This window comes from Lasioglossum baleicum, chromosome 6, assembly GCF_051020765.1.
Source record: "Lasioglossum baleicum chromosome 6, iyLasBale1, whole genome shotgun sequence".
Lineage (NCBI taxonomy): Eukaryota > Metazoa > Arthropoda > Insecta > Hymenoptera > Halictidae > Lasioglossum > Lasioglossum baleicum.
In genome coordinates this window covers 7,482,081-7,500,294 of record NC_134934.1, presented here as the reverse complement: position 1 = coordinate 7,500,294, position 18,214 = coordinate 7,482,081, and the positions used below count along the sequence as shown (strand labels likewise).

General features: G+C 42.7%; 1 protein-coding gene across 5 annotated transcripts in view; it reads right to left on the bottom strand.

Moving 5' to 3' along the window:
- The window catches only part of Lmpt (four and a half LIM domains protein limpet), a 155,216-nt gene that overhangs the window by 66,134 nt on the left and 70,868 nt on the right, over nucleotides 1–18,214 (bottom strand). The window contains exon 1 of one of the 5 annotated variants that reach the window (XM_076425214.1): nucleotides 13,103–13,484. The exons of the other annotated variants lie outside the window; for them this stretch is intronic. Within the exon in view, the coding sequence (XP_076281329.1) occupies nucleotides 13,103–13,332 (230 nt within the window). The 5' untranslated portion in view covers nucleotides 13,333–13,484. Of the gene's footprint in view, nucleotides 1–13,102; nucleotides 13,485–18,214 lie in introns of those variants that run through there. 5 annotated transcript variants of the gene reach the window in all.

Below are 18,214 nucleotides of genomic sequence, written 5' to 3'. Positions count from 1 at the left end.
GGTCTTCTGTCCTTTGAGCGAGCGAGCGAGCACGCGCGCGGGGTCCACCGAGGCAAGGATCGGCTGGCTAACCAATAAAATCGGAGTGCTATACGCTGTCGTGCTGAGATTATCTCGATAAATCCAACACGGTAGATAACGGTACGGCCGGTCAGTCTCTTTCCTTAGAGGAGGCGAGCTATCTATCGACCGGTTTGTGTGTGGAGGGATCGGAATAGAGACGTGTCCGTCGGTCTCTCGAAATCTAGCTTCTATCTTTGGTCGCTGAGCCGTCCCGGTTGCTGCTTAAAGCCCGTAATTACCGGCTGGTCACGGAAGAAGCGGGGTTTAACGAGGCTCCATGGAAATTATAGGATGATTAATTGGCTGACTTCGATCGTGACTGCCAGGAGGCGGTGGAACAGCGACTGCCGTTGGTTTTCTGGCTCGTCTTCGGACACGCGTCGATACAAATTTTGATCGTCGTAGCTCCGACATATAAATAAAACGATTTGGACAGCCGCGTCGGCCGCGTGCCGCAACCTCGGAATTGACGTAAGCGAAATGGCAGCGGGTATAATAACCGTGTTCGAGCGTGCAACAGCCACGATACGCACCCGGGGGCCATTAATGGCTTAATATAATCGAACACCGGTGGCGGGGAACGCGACTCTCTTTCTTCCATTTCTGAAATGGCGTTACCTGGAAACCGGCTATTCCATCACAGGTGAATCATCCGAGAAGCGAGAGAGAGAGAGAAAGGACAGAGGTCAGGCTAGCTTAATCGACGACAGAATTGCAAGCCAGGCGAACTCGTTTGCCAGGAATACTATCTCGAGCTGCTTTGGGCCTGATCCATTCGATCTCACTCGACAGAGAAGAAAAGAGAGCAACCGTGAATCATCCGACGTGAAAATTCACGTGGTCGGTGATCCCGCGGGCTTTTCGCGGAGCTTCAAGGAGGACGATAAAAGCTTCGCTCCGCTCGATAAGGCGCTTCGCTCGCTCGATATCACGCGTTATCGGTACACGTACGGCGAAATTGCTCCGATGTTTGCCATTCGCTGCACCCAATGCCTTCGGGCTGCTCTATATCGCGACGACCGCCGGGTTCTTTGCTTGTTTGTGCGCCCATGCACTCTGTGTTCGGCTAAAGCAATTTGTGGATCTTGTGTAGAAGGGTTTACGGTATGGCGCAGAATTTTTTGGGAATTATTTGACCAAAGGAAATAGTGTTTTTCGTTGCGAAGGTGGACAGTACTCTCTCATGTAGGATTAATAGGATTCCCACGTGTTGTTCTTAATTTTTATATGCTGCTTTGCAGATCTGGCAATTTGGGTTTGCGAATATCAAACTGGATGCTCTGAGCTGTGACGGAGAATTTTTTCAGAATTTCTTTATCGTGTCTTTTACTTTAGCTAGGGCTTCCTCAATCTACCACTCACTATGCAAAGTGCACAGTAGATGCAACAATTGTAGCACGTGGGTATGAAACTAGAAAGTATACTCTGTGATATATAACTTTTTGAGAACCTTTGACCGCAGGAAATCATTCCAAGTATTTCGTTGATATGTGCACTTTAGTTAGGGCTTCCTCGATCTACCACTCGCTTATGCAACAATTATAGCATGTGGGTGTGAAACTAGAAGGTATACTCTACAACGAATAATTTTCCTGGAATTTTTTGACCGGAGGAAATCATTCTACTCTCTTTGACATGTGCATTTATTGTGCTTCATTTACTGTAGCAATTCTAGTACTTCCTTGATCTACCACTCACTTATGCAAAGTGCACCGCAGACCCAGCAATTATAGCACACGAATACGAATCTAAAAGCTATTCTCTACAATAAATAATTCTTCGAGAATTTTCGAAACAATTGGAACAGTTCGAATTGACATTGATTTGCCTACCAAACGGGTCCTTTGCCAAATTCTAAAAGCACCAAGTAATCGAAGCGACTCTTTCGGATTGTTTACTGGAACTATAATACATTCAAGCGCGCATAGGCAAATTTTGCGTAACCTTTGCAACGAATTGAACAAACAATTAACTATGCACAGGAATAGAATGAAGTGATTTTTCGCGGCCAGGGGGCTGCAGCGATGGGCAACGGAAGAATTCGACAGGAATTTCGCTCCTAATTTTAAAGAGTCGGAGGGTAAGCGTTTTCGCAGCCTTGGAACTGCAACGCGAACATTTTCCACGGCGTGCACGTCGCCTCGGGAATGCTTCGGCAAGCAGAGAGAGAGAGAGAGAGAGAGAGAGAGAGAGAGAGAGCACACGGGAGCGAAATGTGTGTATGCGTTATGCGACGAGCAAAAAGATTCGACGATCGAGGAAGATCCGAATCGCGGTTATTTATACCGTCTCTCGCGAAGACATCGACGATGCTCGGCTCTCGATGGACGAAGGATGGGGAAATCGTTCGACGACGCCGGTGACAGGTGTCACTTCAGGTAGACGAGGGACGAAGAGGGGGATGGATGGGGCTAGAGAGACAGGAAGCTTTCGGGGCTGGGACAACACGTCCAACTAGCAAAGCGGAGCTAACCATCGTCGCGGATCGGACGGCGCGGCTAATGGCTATTAATTAGATAAATGTTCGCTATATTAAGCGGCGCTGATGCTCGCCGTTCAAAATAGCTCCGTCCTCGGATAACACGCAGTTTCGCGTTGTTTCGTCTAACCCAGACCTGGCGGCGCGGTGTTTCGTCTGCCGCCTATCATCGGCTGTCCTCGACCCTATCTTTGGTGTACTCTTTTTCGCGAGGCGCCTCCGCCACTTGTTCCGCCGAGCGAATTCGGCACTAATCGTTAAACTGGCCCCTACACGATGTACCGCGAGTGTACGTCTGACTGAGAGTGTACTTAGTATAGTACACCTAAAACTACGTTCACGCGTTTGAAAACAATCAAAAGTTTCTGAATTTTAATCAACCGTAACGAGCTTTCGATCTATAATCTATACATTCGACTTTGCAAAGAGTACCAGCCCTAGTTCGCAAATTAGTTACACAAAGCTATGAGTGTTCTTTCGTCGACAAAAAATTTGTTTCTACACTTGAAGAGTAGATTAATTTAACGCAACAAAGATGGTACACCTACTCGCAGCATAGGCTTCGCAAAAAATGTGCAAAGATGGGTCTAGTGGCCCCTACACGATCAATAATATTGTCACTATTAACGGAGGACCATATTGATGGAAATATTGATCGTCTAGGAGCGTATTGAAACGTCCTATAAATATTGACGGATATTGATAGAAAATTAGATTTTCTGTCAATATTGGAGAATCGTTTGTACGTCCAGGAGGTTTATCGTCAATATTTCCTTCAGTATCAGTTGCTTCGTGAGTACGCGACGGCGCAACGTGAGGATCACGGAGAATTTCCCCGCTCCGTGCAGTTCAATTGGGTGAAAAAAAACAAATTTTCTATGACAGCGTTATTAGACTCGGGTAGCCCTGTAAGTTTTGTTAAAGAAAATTTTGTACCGACAGATATTGCTAGAATTACACTATGGAATTAAATTGTGGTTCGAAATTTTGACAATCGGCCCGGTGTGAAAAACATTTCGAAATTCACGATAAAAACACCGCTGAAACAGACCATGCAGCACGAATATTTTTGCCGGAATTAGTATTGGTGAGAATATTGATGCGTTTATATTAAAGCTTATTGATGCGCGCTTCAATATAGAGCGTCAATATTGACGCGAATATTGACGATATTATTGATCGTGTAGGAGCCACTTAAGAGTAGTTCATGTTTCACCCTTTGCACTAGGCTCTTTCGCCCTCTTTAACACCACTAAAAATTATTTCGGTAAACGTCCATATTACGCGAAGTAAATATTGCGATTTGCATCAGATTTAATTTAATTCGATCTGGCGTATATTAATTCTGTGTTTCATCAAATTGAATTTAGTTGAATCTGATTTTTGTATTAGTAGGAGGGTTGACACTGTACACAGAATAACTTAAAATAATTCCCACTTGTGGGTTCCCACATCGAAGTGTTAAATTATAGAACAATAAAAATAACGGAACCAATAAATCAAGAAAAATCGAAAAATGGTGACAATCTTCCAGCCACACTCATAAACATAAAATAACGAACCTATAAATCAGAGAAAATCATAAAGTATGTGCAATATTCTAGCCCCAATAGACAAAATTAAAAATATAGAGCCAATAAATCCGGGAAAACATGAAATCACTGAAGTCGTTTAACCGGCCACAAAAATCAAACGACGAACCAATAAATTAGAAAATATCGCCAAAGGCTGCAATGTTTCAACCAATTATGAAATAAAAACTGGAAAGCCAATAAATCCGAAAAAAATCATCAGATGTGTCAGTTTAGTCGCGCAAAAAAACGAAAATGAATGTTCCATCCGGAAAAACAAGTCGGAAAAGATCACCGAAGAGAAATAGCCAACAGCGACTACTTAAACTAACCTACAATTACAGTTACAACTTGTAAGAACCTATTTAAATTAACTAACTAACTGCAAACTAATAATCCAAAATCATGAGAACCGAGAGGAACGTTCGACCAGTTCTCCGCAGAAGGATAAATCGCGACGCACGTGTGTACACACAGGTATGACGCACAGTTCACGTTGATCACGGTCTCTGAACAACAGAAAGCTCGAAGCTTTCTCGAAGGCGCGTCGAAACCGTATGAGAGCTTGAGAAACAGTTCAGATGGGGTTCAAGGGCGCGTAGGGTTCACAAAGCGGGTTCGCGACGGCGCGGGAGATTCAAAAGTCGTCGACGATAGCTGGCGGGACGGGCCACGCGAGACTGCATTCGCAGAAGGAGCGTACTTCAAACTGGCGCCATGAGATTCGACGGGGACGCAGATAGGTGTGTACCTATAGTTAATACCGGGTGGCACGGGAAACAGGAGCGCGAGCAGAGTGTAGCGCACGCGCGGATCTCTTTGGATCTTGGTTGTCGTCGAAAGCTCGCCGACACGCGAAGCTCCCACCTTGTCGTGTGGGATTGCAACCGAGACACGAGTGGAATTAGAAGCGGGCCGGCCGCGGCGGCCGATTTACTGCGAACCGCGGCGATCCTCGATCTCTTCGGGATCGACGGTGATGACGGAACTCTGCTCAATGCGTGACTGGTCGCTCCATTCATCTTATTACCGGACTGCAGATTTTATGCATCTATGTATCATGAAAACGAGTAGAGACAACTTAAAGCAGCAGACAAGTTACAAACATTTAAGTAAAACATGACTGTAGTAGGATCAAATTATTAACAGTAAACCTACCGAGTACTAAAAGCGATTAAAATGTTTTAGCTTATACAATGACAATGCTCTATTTATTTAGATTTTGTGCAACTTTAATTACAATATTTGCTTCGATAAAGAAATTTATCGAATCAATTTCCATGTAAGCAACTTCGCAATTTCAATAATTGCAAGATGGAAAATATAAAACCGGTCATTCGACCGGCAGTGATAGGTTTAGCGTTAAAATTGCAAAATGCAGAATGAAACTTCTATTCGGCTTACAGTTCTTGCAAATTGATGCAAACAATTTTTATCTTGCAGAGAAATGTTAGTACTTTAATTGCGTAATGGTTTTACTGAAATTTCTTCCTGCGGCTTTTAAAGATTATTATTGTAATTAAAAACTAAAAATTAAGAATTCTTTCAGTTCTTTTTTAAAAACGATTGATTGTGCTCTGTCACTTCTGGATCATTGATCTGGATGGAGTCTAGGTCAATATGTAACGAAACGTCTCACAAGTCGTATTGTTTCTTGTTGCACATTGTGTACAAAAATGTTTGTATCGATTTTGTGCAATAGCTACGTACAGAGACCCTTCTCCATGTTATTTAAGAAGTTTCTTTTATCCTAACTCTTTGTTAAAAATCGTATATTTAAAATCGTTTCTGCAAATTGTTTTTAAAATTCGTTCGTAATAATCGTTTGTAAAAATCGTTTTTAAAAATCGTTCTTCAAAATCATTTGTAAAATTCGTTCTTAAATATCATTTGTAAAAATCGTACATTTAAAATCTTCTTTAAAAATCGTATGTTTCAAGTCTGTTTTAAAGCTCTTGTTTAAAATTGTGTTTAAAAACCATTTTCAAAAATCTTTTGTCTCCTTGTTTATTTATGCCTGGCCTTTCCTATTTCAACCTTCTAAAATCATGCTCCGCTCCGTCTGTCATTGATTCGCTTCTCCAGCTCTGTCAACCCTCTTCAGCAAAAAACGGAGGACTACCCCCAAGGAACACGATCTCTCAGGGATTCCAATGATGCCTTTCTAACGCGGCCTCCCCCGAGACGATCAAGAGAATCCCTTCGAAAGAACTTTGCAAGCGTCAGCAGAAGACCGTGAAAGAGCTAAACTGTTCTAGAAGCTCGATTTAGAGACGGATCGGTAAATCCTGTGACAAGTCGTAAACCGTTATTTTTTCACCGTGGGAAGTAGACGATTACGCTCCGGGGAGACTCGATAAAAAGATGTCGAGCGTGTAAATCGCGGTGTAAAGTGTAAAACGACGCCTCGGCATTTCGCTATCAGCGCTTTCGATTGCTGTCGATCGTATCCATCGATTATTCCGGTTCTCCAAACGTCGCACTGTGGGGTTACGGCCCCGAAAACCTGGCGGAAACTCGAAATATGAAAATTCAAGAATTCATAATTATCCGTGAGTAAATTACAGTTAAGAATATACTCTTGTAGAATAGAATCAGTAAAAACTAACGATGTTGGAAGTTGACATTTCTATCGAGTTTAGTTATGAAGTGAAAAATAGATGTTCTAACAAGTATATTTTTATACGTACGCACCAATATTTATCAACCAAATTAATACGGCTTGTTCGTCTAGTGAAGGATTACATATCGTGGTGCATATTTAGACAATACTGTAATATTTCGTTACAGTGTATTTTTTAGTTACCTTGAAAAATTGACAAAATTTTTATATATTCCCAAGGTTTCTTTTGTAAAATGTCGAGAATTTATGAATCTTTGATGTTAGGAATTAAAAAGTTGCAACTTCTTTTGCACTTTTTTTGAAATTTCATTTCAATAAAAATTAATAGTCACCTACTAAAAAGCGATCTACGTATGTGGTATTAAAATAATAAAATTGTACCAACAAAAGAGTCGAACAGTATTTAAACATCCACAAACTTCTACATATGAAATTTCGAAAAAAATTCTTTTTCGACAAAAAATGAAGATCATTTTGATTTCTTAACTCGGCGTTGGTAAGGTGGGAAAATGTATGGTAAGTGGTAGGGTGGGGTCTCACAGACCCACCGAAATAATATATTATATTATATTATAGAAATAAATACCTTTTTCATAATTATAAGATTAGGTATTGCTTAAGAGGCTTGCAATTTATCAGAGTAAAAACGCAGATCCACGAAAGTAAATTTTTATTATTCAAAAATACTTCACTAATGAAAGAAACATCTTTACAATGTTACAATCAATCTAAAATCTCTGAGGTCTGTGAGACCCCACCTAACTAACGCCGGGTTAAATATTAAAATGCATTTTTGATTTTATAATGCCATAGCTGCGTTACGACAAATTCCACGACTTACATACTATGTATATATTATAACGTGGAGCCCATGAATAACGCTAAAATAGCTTTTCCCGTGGAACGTTTCCGATAAATGTAACATTTCCAGTCTCGCTGTAACTAAACAGTGCAACGACATGAAGACATGTTTGAACATGTTTCAGAATGCAACAATCTGAGCCATGTGGCAGGATCTGATAAAATGGCGTTTCGCAAAACACGTCCCATTTTCCGAGCTCCACGCCGAGACGCTCGGCGAAATTATGGTAGTAACGTAGTTCCGGCGGGGATAAATGCGCGTTTACCGTCGCCCCGTTTCGCTATTAAGATGCGTTCCGCGAGAAGATAAGTCTCCGGCATTCTGCTTTAATTATCGCGATTACCGTTTATGCAACACGGTTTCACCGGGACGCGGAAGAGACGAACGTTGTCTTCGAAGAGTAGCCTACGCTGTGCAAAACATGGCCGCACAGTAGCGGATCTGCTTACAATTTTGCGGCGTGAACCGTGCTAAACGCTGTTTAAATTGAAGCTCCAATAAACCACGGCGAAGAACATGTGCACGGACGGTCTTGGGATTTTCTTTTAATCGGTCGCGTTATGCGAAATTGTGGGGTGAACGCACCCGGAGAAGTTCACGCCTCATTTCCGATGGAAACCGGCGTGGTGGATCTGTCGCGGACACGCGTTTTCCGTTGATCTACGTGTTTATGTAAGACTTTTGCTAATAACGCGAGATCGCGAAGAAGCTTGCGCAGAATCGCCGCGAAAGCATGACATAACTCGACAAGAGTTTGGCATGGTTGGCCGGCGACGCGTCGTGACACGCAAGACAGCCTGTCGTAAACATGCATGGCCACTTCTGCATTTCTCGTTGAACCCGCGAACGTCTCCGAAAACTAGCCGAAATCTACGACTCTGCATTCTCCCCTGCTTGATTCGGCGATGCTCTGAATCCTTGTTCTGAGATGACGTCCGCAAAATATGGATTTCGGATGCTAAACTCGATTATGACGGCTGTGAGTCATTGCGCGATTCTTAACGTTGACGTGTGTACAAACGCGTTTCTAGTACGTCATCGGTAGCGGATTTTTGAGTAAAAATTGTCTGCGTTTATTACAAGAAATTTCTGACATGAAATTTCAGATTTCGTCTACTCAATTTTGCTATAGGGTAAGGTTGCTCAAGTCGTGCCAATGCTGAGGTCGTACCACTTGAATTTTGAACGAACTACGGCGACAACAGCACATACAACGGCAACCAAATATACATCTGAGTCAACCAAGTTGCTTTACGTATTATTGTCTGCCGTACACCAGCCTCATTCTAAATCCTGGCATCAAGTAAGTTGATTTCAACTTTCTTATAATTTTCTGCATATGTTTGGTAGTTAATCTTGCAGGTAAATTATTGATAAAATTATGTTCCTTATTAAATATAAATTCTGTAGAATCTACATAATCGTTTGGTCGAAACGAAATCGTATTAATTTTATTCAGTTAGGTTATGTTTACTTTTTAAATTTAACTTGTGCCGTGTCTTGAGTCGTACCCATATGAGATTCCTAAGTCGTACTATCTCGTCAGTCGAAACAACGTCAACGCAGAATAAAGAAAACATAAAAATGTGGCAAATAAAAGGAACGCAGTAATTAATAAAAAGGAATTGGCATTAACAATTAAGTATAAGAATAGCGATTGGTTTTGTTTTATTTGTGGAGACGATCGGGAGGAAAACATGATTCAATGCTTGAAATGCAAATCATGGCTGCACGATGTATGCGCTGGAGTTGACAAAAGAACAAAAAAATTTGTATGTGATGTTTGTACTAACTGAATACCTATGTGTCATGTTTTAATTATTCTTGTAGCTTAATTGAATTCTTCGGTACGACTTAGGAAACCGGTTCCTTTAGTCGTACCGATGTAAGTTTTCAAAGATTTAGTTTATTTTACGCGAAAGCATATAGATTCCCTAATTTCGTTATAATAAATAACAACAATATTAACACAAGTTTTGAGTAACACATTTAATTTTCTCTTAAGGGGTACGACTTGAGCAACCTTACCCTAAATGTAGTACAGACAATTTTTATTGTACATGGAAATCGTCTACTCGGCATCCTAAGTCCTAAAGTACAGTATTAAGAAACTGTATGTCACTTTTGTACTACTTCTCAACACTCAATAAAAAATGATTTGCACGACCAAATTGCAAATCCATTGAAATCCAGCATTCCATATTACACGATCGAATAATTGGACGAATAATCGCACTAATAAAATTTCATTGTGATACGAAGAGTCCAAAACAGTTAAACAGGTAAACCAAAAGAATCGAAGAAGTACTAAAAAGATAAAACTCCGATTTTACCAGACTTGTCGAAGGTATTGATTCGGTAGTCAGCATGTTAAAGCCATCCAATACATCTTCCGATCGTTCGGAAAAGAAATGACAGTAATCAGAGTCTCGAAGGTTTCGAAGCCCGAATTGTCTATTTCGATCCGAAAAGAAACGCATCCCGGAAGTTTTGCGACTCGTGTGCCATCGCTCGGCACAAGACCTGTGAAAATAAACGACAGAGCGGGGGCGAGCGGAAAGGTATGCTTCGCGAGGATGCTCGAGAATCGAACGCTACCGGGAACAGAGTTCGAATCACCTTGGCAATGAGTCGGTGACTTATTCTGGTACGGACGTGAGTAAGATTTATCTGACGGGGTCATATATTTTGGCTTTGCCGCAGTTCTCTAGCTGGGAGCTCAGTGCCGAACGGGAAACAAGCCGCGAATGGCTTTGTAACAATAAGCTTCCCCCCCCCCCCCCGTAATTTCGATCGGCGAACTATACCGTGACACTGTACAGGCCGACTTCCATTCAACATGAAGGAAATGCGTGTAAGAATGTAGTACAAGAAAGTGTATAAGAATGAACGAAAATGTATAGGAATGTATAGGAATGAACGAAAATGTATACGAATGTGAGCAAGAATGTGAGCAAGAATGTACAAGAATGTGAGCAAGAATGTACAAGAATGTACAAGAATGTGGGCAAGAATTTATAAGAATGTGCAGGAGTATCTAAGAATTTATAAGAATATGCAAAAATGTACAGGTATGCAGGAGCGCGTTATAACTAGTTGGGGCCTTGGGCAAAGTACAATTTCGAGGCCCCCAAGGGAAAAACGTAGAATTTGGATCTTGGTCTGTGTTCGGGGCCCCCGTTTGCCCATAGTGTAACACGCTACTGCACGTATGTATAAAAATGCATAAAAATGTATACGAATGTGTGCAAGAATATATGCAACAATGTGTGCAAAAATGTACGAGAATGTGTAGCAAGATGTGTGCAAGAATGTACGAGATTGTGTACCAGAATGTGTGCAAGAATGTGCAGGAATATCTAAGAATGCATAAGAATGTGCAAAAATGTACACGTATGTATAAAAATGTATATGAATGTATGGAAGAATGTGTGCCAGATTGTACGAGAATGTAGGAGAATGTGTGCAAGAATATCTAAGAATGCATAAAAATATGCAAAAATGTACACGTATGTATAAAAATGCAACAAAATGTATATGATTGTATGCGAGAATGTGTGTACGAGAATGTGTACAAAATGTAGGAGAATTGTGCAAGAATGTAGGAGAATGTGTGCAAAAATATGCAGGAATATCTAAGAATGTATAAGAATGTGCAAAAACGTACACATGTGTATAAACATGTATATAAATGTGTGCAAGAATGTGCAAAAATACGTTAGCTTGTCGCAAGGTATTTTCTTCTGTAATTGTCTTTGCATTTTATAGGTCCTCGTCACCATGACGATTCACACGTCCGTCACAGAATGAAGTAGATTCTACCGAAGACCTGGAACAGTCTGAGCGCCCCTGTGATTTACGTCGAGGTGCAAACCGTCGCTAATCCGACGTCATGAATCGCGATTGAATCATAAGAGGCCGCCGATAAGGGCACGAGGACCAGTGTCCCGATCCGCACTGGCGATTACGCAAACTTTCAAGAGCCGCCCGCAGGTTCGCAGAACCGCTGTTTCAAATACGCGGAATAGAGTTGCAAAATCTGTCCGCCTCGTCACGACCTGGTAAGGCCGGCCCGCCGATAAATTCACGGCGAAACGTTTAAATTCCTGCCCGGTTAATTTCTGCGCGTCTCGAAACTGCGTTACGGATTGACGTTGACGAAATCCGCGGAAATGTAAACGCGATTGACGCACACACCAACCAGAAATATCTTCCTCAGTCATGTTCACGAGTGCTCGGGTGATAATTCGAACTTGTGTACGTATGCGAGTTTCCCGGTCACAGTCGTGTCCTCGTCCCTCTATCTGACAGGTCTTCGGTGTTATCAGTTCGGGGAATTTCTGAGAAGAATAACGTACAATTGATAGGAATTTGCTGCTAATATGGGTCCGTGAACCATGAAGAGAGGTGATCGATTACTGTCCCCAGCGTTTCTTTTACGACCCCATTAAACCTGAAGACCGGAGAACGCCGAAGACGTTGAACGAGCTGTATCCCCATTTGCGGCGATAATTCATTTTAACAGGGCTGGCGTCAATCTGGAAACGAACTGACGCCCATTCTGCCCGCGAAATTACTGTTTTCTAGACAGTGTTTGATCTATGGTCGACGGACAAGTATTAAGTCGTCCGTAAAGCTCCGGAATGCAAGTTCAAAGTAGTTCTTTGAAACTATTAACAGTGGTCACTTCCGGATCTTTTATTTTACTAATATTGTTGAAATTGAGAACGATTCAGTTTCGCCAATTATTGCTTAAGGTATGTCCACGTTGATGCCTTCTTCAGCGTGGACATGGCTTAACATTCTAGAATTTTAGAACAGCTACAGAGTAATCTAATTAATTAACATGTCATGATAATATCTTTAGCATCATAGAACATCGATTATACGGAAAGAGACCGAGAATAACACGTCGTTTCTGTAGGATAACAGTAGACAAGTGTACTCTGTCGAATTTCAAATAGGAGTATTAATGGAATTCATGCTAGTTGCAGTATATCCGGGTACCAGCTTGACAACTTGAGTATGGGAGCTACGAAATTTAACTAACTAATTTAAAATTACCACTTGTGTCAACACCTGGGCTCTCCTACCTTCAATTTCTATTTAAAATTACATGTTCTATACTATGAAGTCAAATGTTATTGACACATAAGGTTTCTAAAAATATAGGAAACTGATCCAAGTCATTTAATTGAGATATACGTAGTTAAGCAATATTTATGGAGTGTTCAGGCAATGATTACCTGCAGGAGTATCAATAAAAGAACGAATGCTTCTCGCTTCTAAAATTGAACACTCTTTCAGTTTGGACAATCATCCTAAATGATTCAGCCACGATGACAGATGAAAGCAGATGAAGTGTTTCCCCATGAATCAGCCAGGATGATTATCAAAAACGAGCAGGTGCAAGTTCATCTGTATTCTCAAGCCCCCAAAGAAACTTTCTGAGCTGTTTCCAACGACGCCAGCTGTCTCGATCATTTAGAAGAAAAGGGTCTTACTCTATGGGCACGTTATTGTTGGATGAGTCGTCGGCGACGTAATCAGGACGATCCTCTTCTTGGATATCGGGCGGACCAGGAACTGGGAACGCGTTCCCCAGTCCAACAGAGAAAGCTCTTCTGCCCCCTCGTCTTCTCATAGCGAAATTCCGTTCCCTCGAAGGGAACCTAGGCGTTTTCTTCCGCATGTCGAAGAGCTCCTTCACGGACAAACCGTCGTCCCAGACCATTTTCTATGCACTCGCGAAAACTTAAAGATCCCAAAGCAACTGAATGTTGTCTCACTGTAACGTGTCCGATCGAGTTCGGCCTCGAGTGGGGAGCCGAACGGAAACTTTTCACAAGTGCGGAAAGGAAGACAGTCTAATCCCCGAACAGGCCGACACCGGTGTTTATCGGTCGACGCACCGGCGTTATAGTTATCGCGAGATAACGACACACGACCGTCGAGCAGTCTCCGGAAGTGAGAACGAGCTGGTCCGACGACCGGCAACGACGACACTGGAAAACGAACACAGGTTCGTGAGCATTCAGCTGTTGACGACGACGAGAAGCTGAATCCAGTGGCCAGCAAATCGAATTAATTTAATGCGGTTATGGAATCTGCCGGTTGTCCCCGCTTCTCCTCGCTTTGCTTTGCTTCGGACGAGTGTCCGGCTGGGCGCGTGACGCACGTGACGATCGTTCTAAGAGAAACACAACACGATGATCGTACGTAACGTGGTCCCGATCGCGATTTAGCAGTTCAGAATCGATAGACAATCGTTAAAAGTTCGGTAGAAATATCGTTGAAAATGTCCGATAGTTGTTGATAATTTTTTTGGAGTAATGGTTCCGACTAAAGTGGAATGGGATATAAAACGAAGAACGCAGACATAAAGTGCGCGGCGATAAAAGAGTTCTTTTTAGACAGCGTTTCGATAAAAATCGTAATTAAAGAATTGTTTTGGACTATCTTCAGAGGGAAATTAAAAATCCACTGACTATTTATAATACGATTTATAATGATGCGCTTTTGATGCGAGTAATCACTATATTAAGAGCCAGGCGAGTCAATTCAATTCGCTTTCGTGTCAAACAAAAATTAAATTTCTGAACTGCTGAAACTACGTAATCCCACGGTAGATTGCCAGCGAACTGCGGCCAGTACGATCCTCTAATTACTCACAGTTCCAAAGTCGAACTAAACACCTTTGGACGACTACTGAAATCGAAATCGCCGGCCTAGCGAACAGCAAACTGCACACTGTCAAACGCTTCAGGTGTACCAATTCGAGTTCTACATTTACGCTTCTTATCGATTCCCAGTAATCCGTTTCATTTGCTGCAGAAAATTCATCGAATGGATTTATCACAATTTTTCATCGTGTTCATAGAGATCGACGAATGAGTAAAAAGTCTTCGTGACGATTCAGCGGTCGCGATAGATTCGGGTGTCCTACAGGTTGCCGATTTCGAGTATTCAAATAGATTTTCTTTGGAAAATTAATAAAATTGATTTGCTATAATTTTTAACCGACAGGACACGATGGATGTGTAAAAGATCCCAGTGATGATCCAACGATTTTTTGAGATTTAGACTTCTTCCAAGTTACTGATTAATCCAGCAGATTGAAGGTAAACGTGATTCGATTCACAAAATTGGTTGAATTGATTTATGACAATTTTTAATCGTGCTGATATCGACGAATGCGTAAAAAGTCCCCGTGATGATTCAGCGGTCGCGATAGATTCAGGTGTCTCCTACAGGTTGCCGATTTCGAGTACTCAAATAGATTTTCGTTGTAAAATTAGAATGAGTGAATGATGCCGATGTTTGATCCAACGATCACGCAGGATTCAGGTTACCGATTTCCAGCAAAGCAAATTGAAGACAATAGTAAGTTACCAGTGATTAGCAGTTAATTGAACTGCATTAACGGAAACCGTCGACGACTAAATGGTCCCAATAATAATCTAGCGATCGAGTATTTGTGCTGCTCACACGGCCAACCGATTTCCAGCAGATTTCAAGAAAAAGTCACTGGTTCATTGATTTGTCGTGACGAGTAAGAGGTCCCAGGGGAACGATCCAACGATCGCGTGAAAACGAAAACACCTTCCACGCCGATCCACGCGCGAGTTTCAACTGGCTGGGCCGGTCGTCCTCGTCCGTGCGGCACATCGCGTTCCGCTCGAGATCAGAAGCCACGACGACGACGACTGGCGACCTTCGCTCGGCAGTTTCCATTACCGAACACCGTTGTTCCCCGCGTGGTACCCCGTCACGATCGCTACCGTGCTCAAAGGCAGCATAGTCTGTCACCGGCTGCCCCCGGACGATCGATAATCGAGCTCCGGAACGGGTCTAGCGTCCACCTTGTGCAGATGGACCATTATCTTCGAAGCATCGCGCAACACGATTTAACTAGGTAATTTTCTACAGACTTTGTACGTTTATCTTAAAAAACCGTTCCAAGGCAACACAAGTCACTATTTCACATTACCTTATCGATAGATTGCGGATCTTTATGCAAAACAAAAATTGTCTGCGTCGATTGCAAAAGATAGAAACTAAATTGAATGTTATGATTTTAATAGAGGAGAAATCATATATTGACATCGTCGGTTTTTAAGATTCTTCAACGATTTCATCTATTCGATTTTCCAATAAATGCATAAAGACACACTTATCAAAATATCAAGAATGTATCTATCCAAATTTTCGACAATTTTTAGCATTTTCAACAACATGACACGATACCTCAGAAGACAATCGTCCATTTGCACCGATTGTCTTCATCATTTTCACTGTACACCCCTGCCATTTTAGCGAAACTAGCTGAACGAATAAGGAATCCTCGAAACGGAGCGAAAGAGACGCTCGACCCCCCAGATCACATGGATCCAGAACGTCCTCGCAGCAAGGGTCACAGTCCAAAAGTTGTACGGATCAACTGCCATCGCACGCAAGCCTAATCGGTCAGTGAAACGCGTCCGAGTGGTACCGGTTGGGCAATCGACAGGAAAACCTTGTTGCTCGACATTGAGTCGGACTTTGACTCTCGGCTGCGAGAAGCGTCTGGCAGCTGCGATCGTCAGCTCAGCATTCCCTCTCGTAAAATCAATCCGCGGAGTTCGAAGATCTTATCGTGGTCGGTTTATATTTACGGTCATTGATGCGGATCGCGGAGCGCTGACGCCGAGCCGCGATTAATTCGCCCGGGAGAGACACGATTGTGTTACACACGCGAGAAACCGTTCTTCGCGAGAGAAGAGAGGAGAGGCTCCTGGGATCTCGGAGCGTATCCACGGGAGCACCGAGCGAGACTGAGGCTCACAATGCTGGCGGTATCCTCGTCGATAAGGATTATCACGAACGAATAACCTCGTTATCTCCGGCCTCGACGAGCCGCTGTGTCCCTCGGAAACTACGGCACACGGCACCGTTCCGAACCGTCATTTGCATGCAACGCTGCCTCTTTATCACTTCTTCTTCTTCTTCTTCTTCTTCTTCTGTTTACCCAGTTTACTACGGTTCCTCCTTCGATCGTGACACGCCTCGCGTTTCCGTCAGCTGTTCGGACACTTCAGCATCGCGGAATGGGAGCCGAACAAAAGCGTGCCGGGATTCATTCTGCTTCGATAACCATTGTGGCTCTGAAGTTCTGAATTTCAAATGGTTCAGGATTGATACACTGTGCACCGAGCTTTGTATACTCGTCAGCTGCTGGGAATTTTTACGCTTGAGACTCTGTTAATGGGACATTGACTGTCTTCGCATTCGAATAGATAAGAATATTTCGCGACGGTTGATATCCTAGGCCCGCTAGAGGACTGTACATATTGTAGGTAGGGCTATCTAGCGGGCCTTGCCTAGAATAGCAGAATTGCTCAGAATAGAACGTTGACTATTTTTCCCGCACTAATAAGTGCACCAAACTACTAAAGTTTCAAAATGGTAGACTGCTCAATAGTGGTAAAATGCATGTCTCATTGCCGTTTTTCAAAATACCTTGGCTAGAAGTTGCATATTTTAACGGTATCCTCTACTCTCCCTCCCCTCAAATTAAAAATTTTCCAAACCCTTTCTGTTGGAATGCAACGATACCATAGCCTCTTAGGTATAAGTGTCTAGGCTTAAGGGGCGGATTACTCAAGGTTGGAATTGCGGGACATAAAGTCAAGACTGTCGCCAGTCTGATAGAGACAGCTAGCCTGAGCAGGTCGCAACCTTTTACATTTTTTCACCATTTTCACGTAAATAAAACACAGTATACGCGGAAACACTGCGTCGTCTTTAAAGTAATCAATGAAGTATATATACGGTATAAACTGTGGTTCCTTAAAATAACATACGCATTATTACAGACATTTCTAACACTTTCTATTAAAACCTGAAACGAAATATCCAACTTGCTTTTTGTTCTCGAAATTCGTATAAATTCGAGCCATTCTGTAAAAAAATCGCACAATTACCTACTTAGGCACATTATAAAATGCAGAGAAATGCTTTTGCTCCGTCTAACTGAAATTTTTCAAAGCCGCCTGGCTAAAAACCGAATTGCGAACCCCAGAGATCCAAGCTTTTGCAGTGAAAACTCGTATGAATTCGAGCAATTCCGCGTCCGCGTGAGAAACCGCGTCGGCGCCGTGAGAAAATGCTAAGTCCTTAATCGTGAAGTCACGTTCCGCTCGCTCTGTATCGGCAGGAGCGAAGCCTGCTGACGGGTTTCTCAGACGAATCCCTACTGCGAAGACTTCTAATCGAGTTACTGGGATTAGCGACAACGACGGCGACGACGACGGGGGAGAACAAGAATTTTCGTCGTGAAAGCGGGTAGACGATGACGGCGCGGCGATTCGATGAGCGCTCGAAAAATCCACGGAGTCGCTTGTAAAACGATCGCACGAGATGCAAATAGAGAAACGGAGCCGTGGTGGATACACGGCCCCGAACGTCGACGTATCCTGTCGCAATAGCCGCGACGTGTTTATTTGTTGTAACCGCAAAGAAACTTACTCCATTACGGAGATGGCCGGCTGCCAGCGGATTTACAAGTCGGAACGTGACACAACGCAAACACCGGCCACCCCATCTCGGCGCAACGAACCTTCGACTTTCGCGCGCGG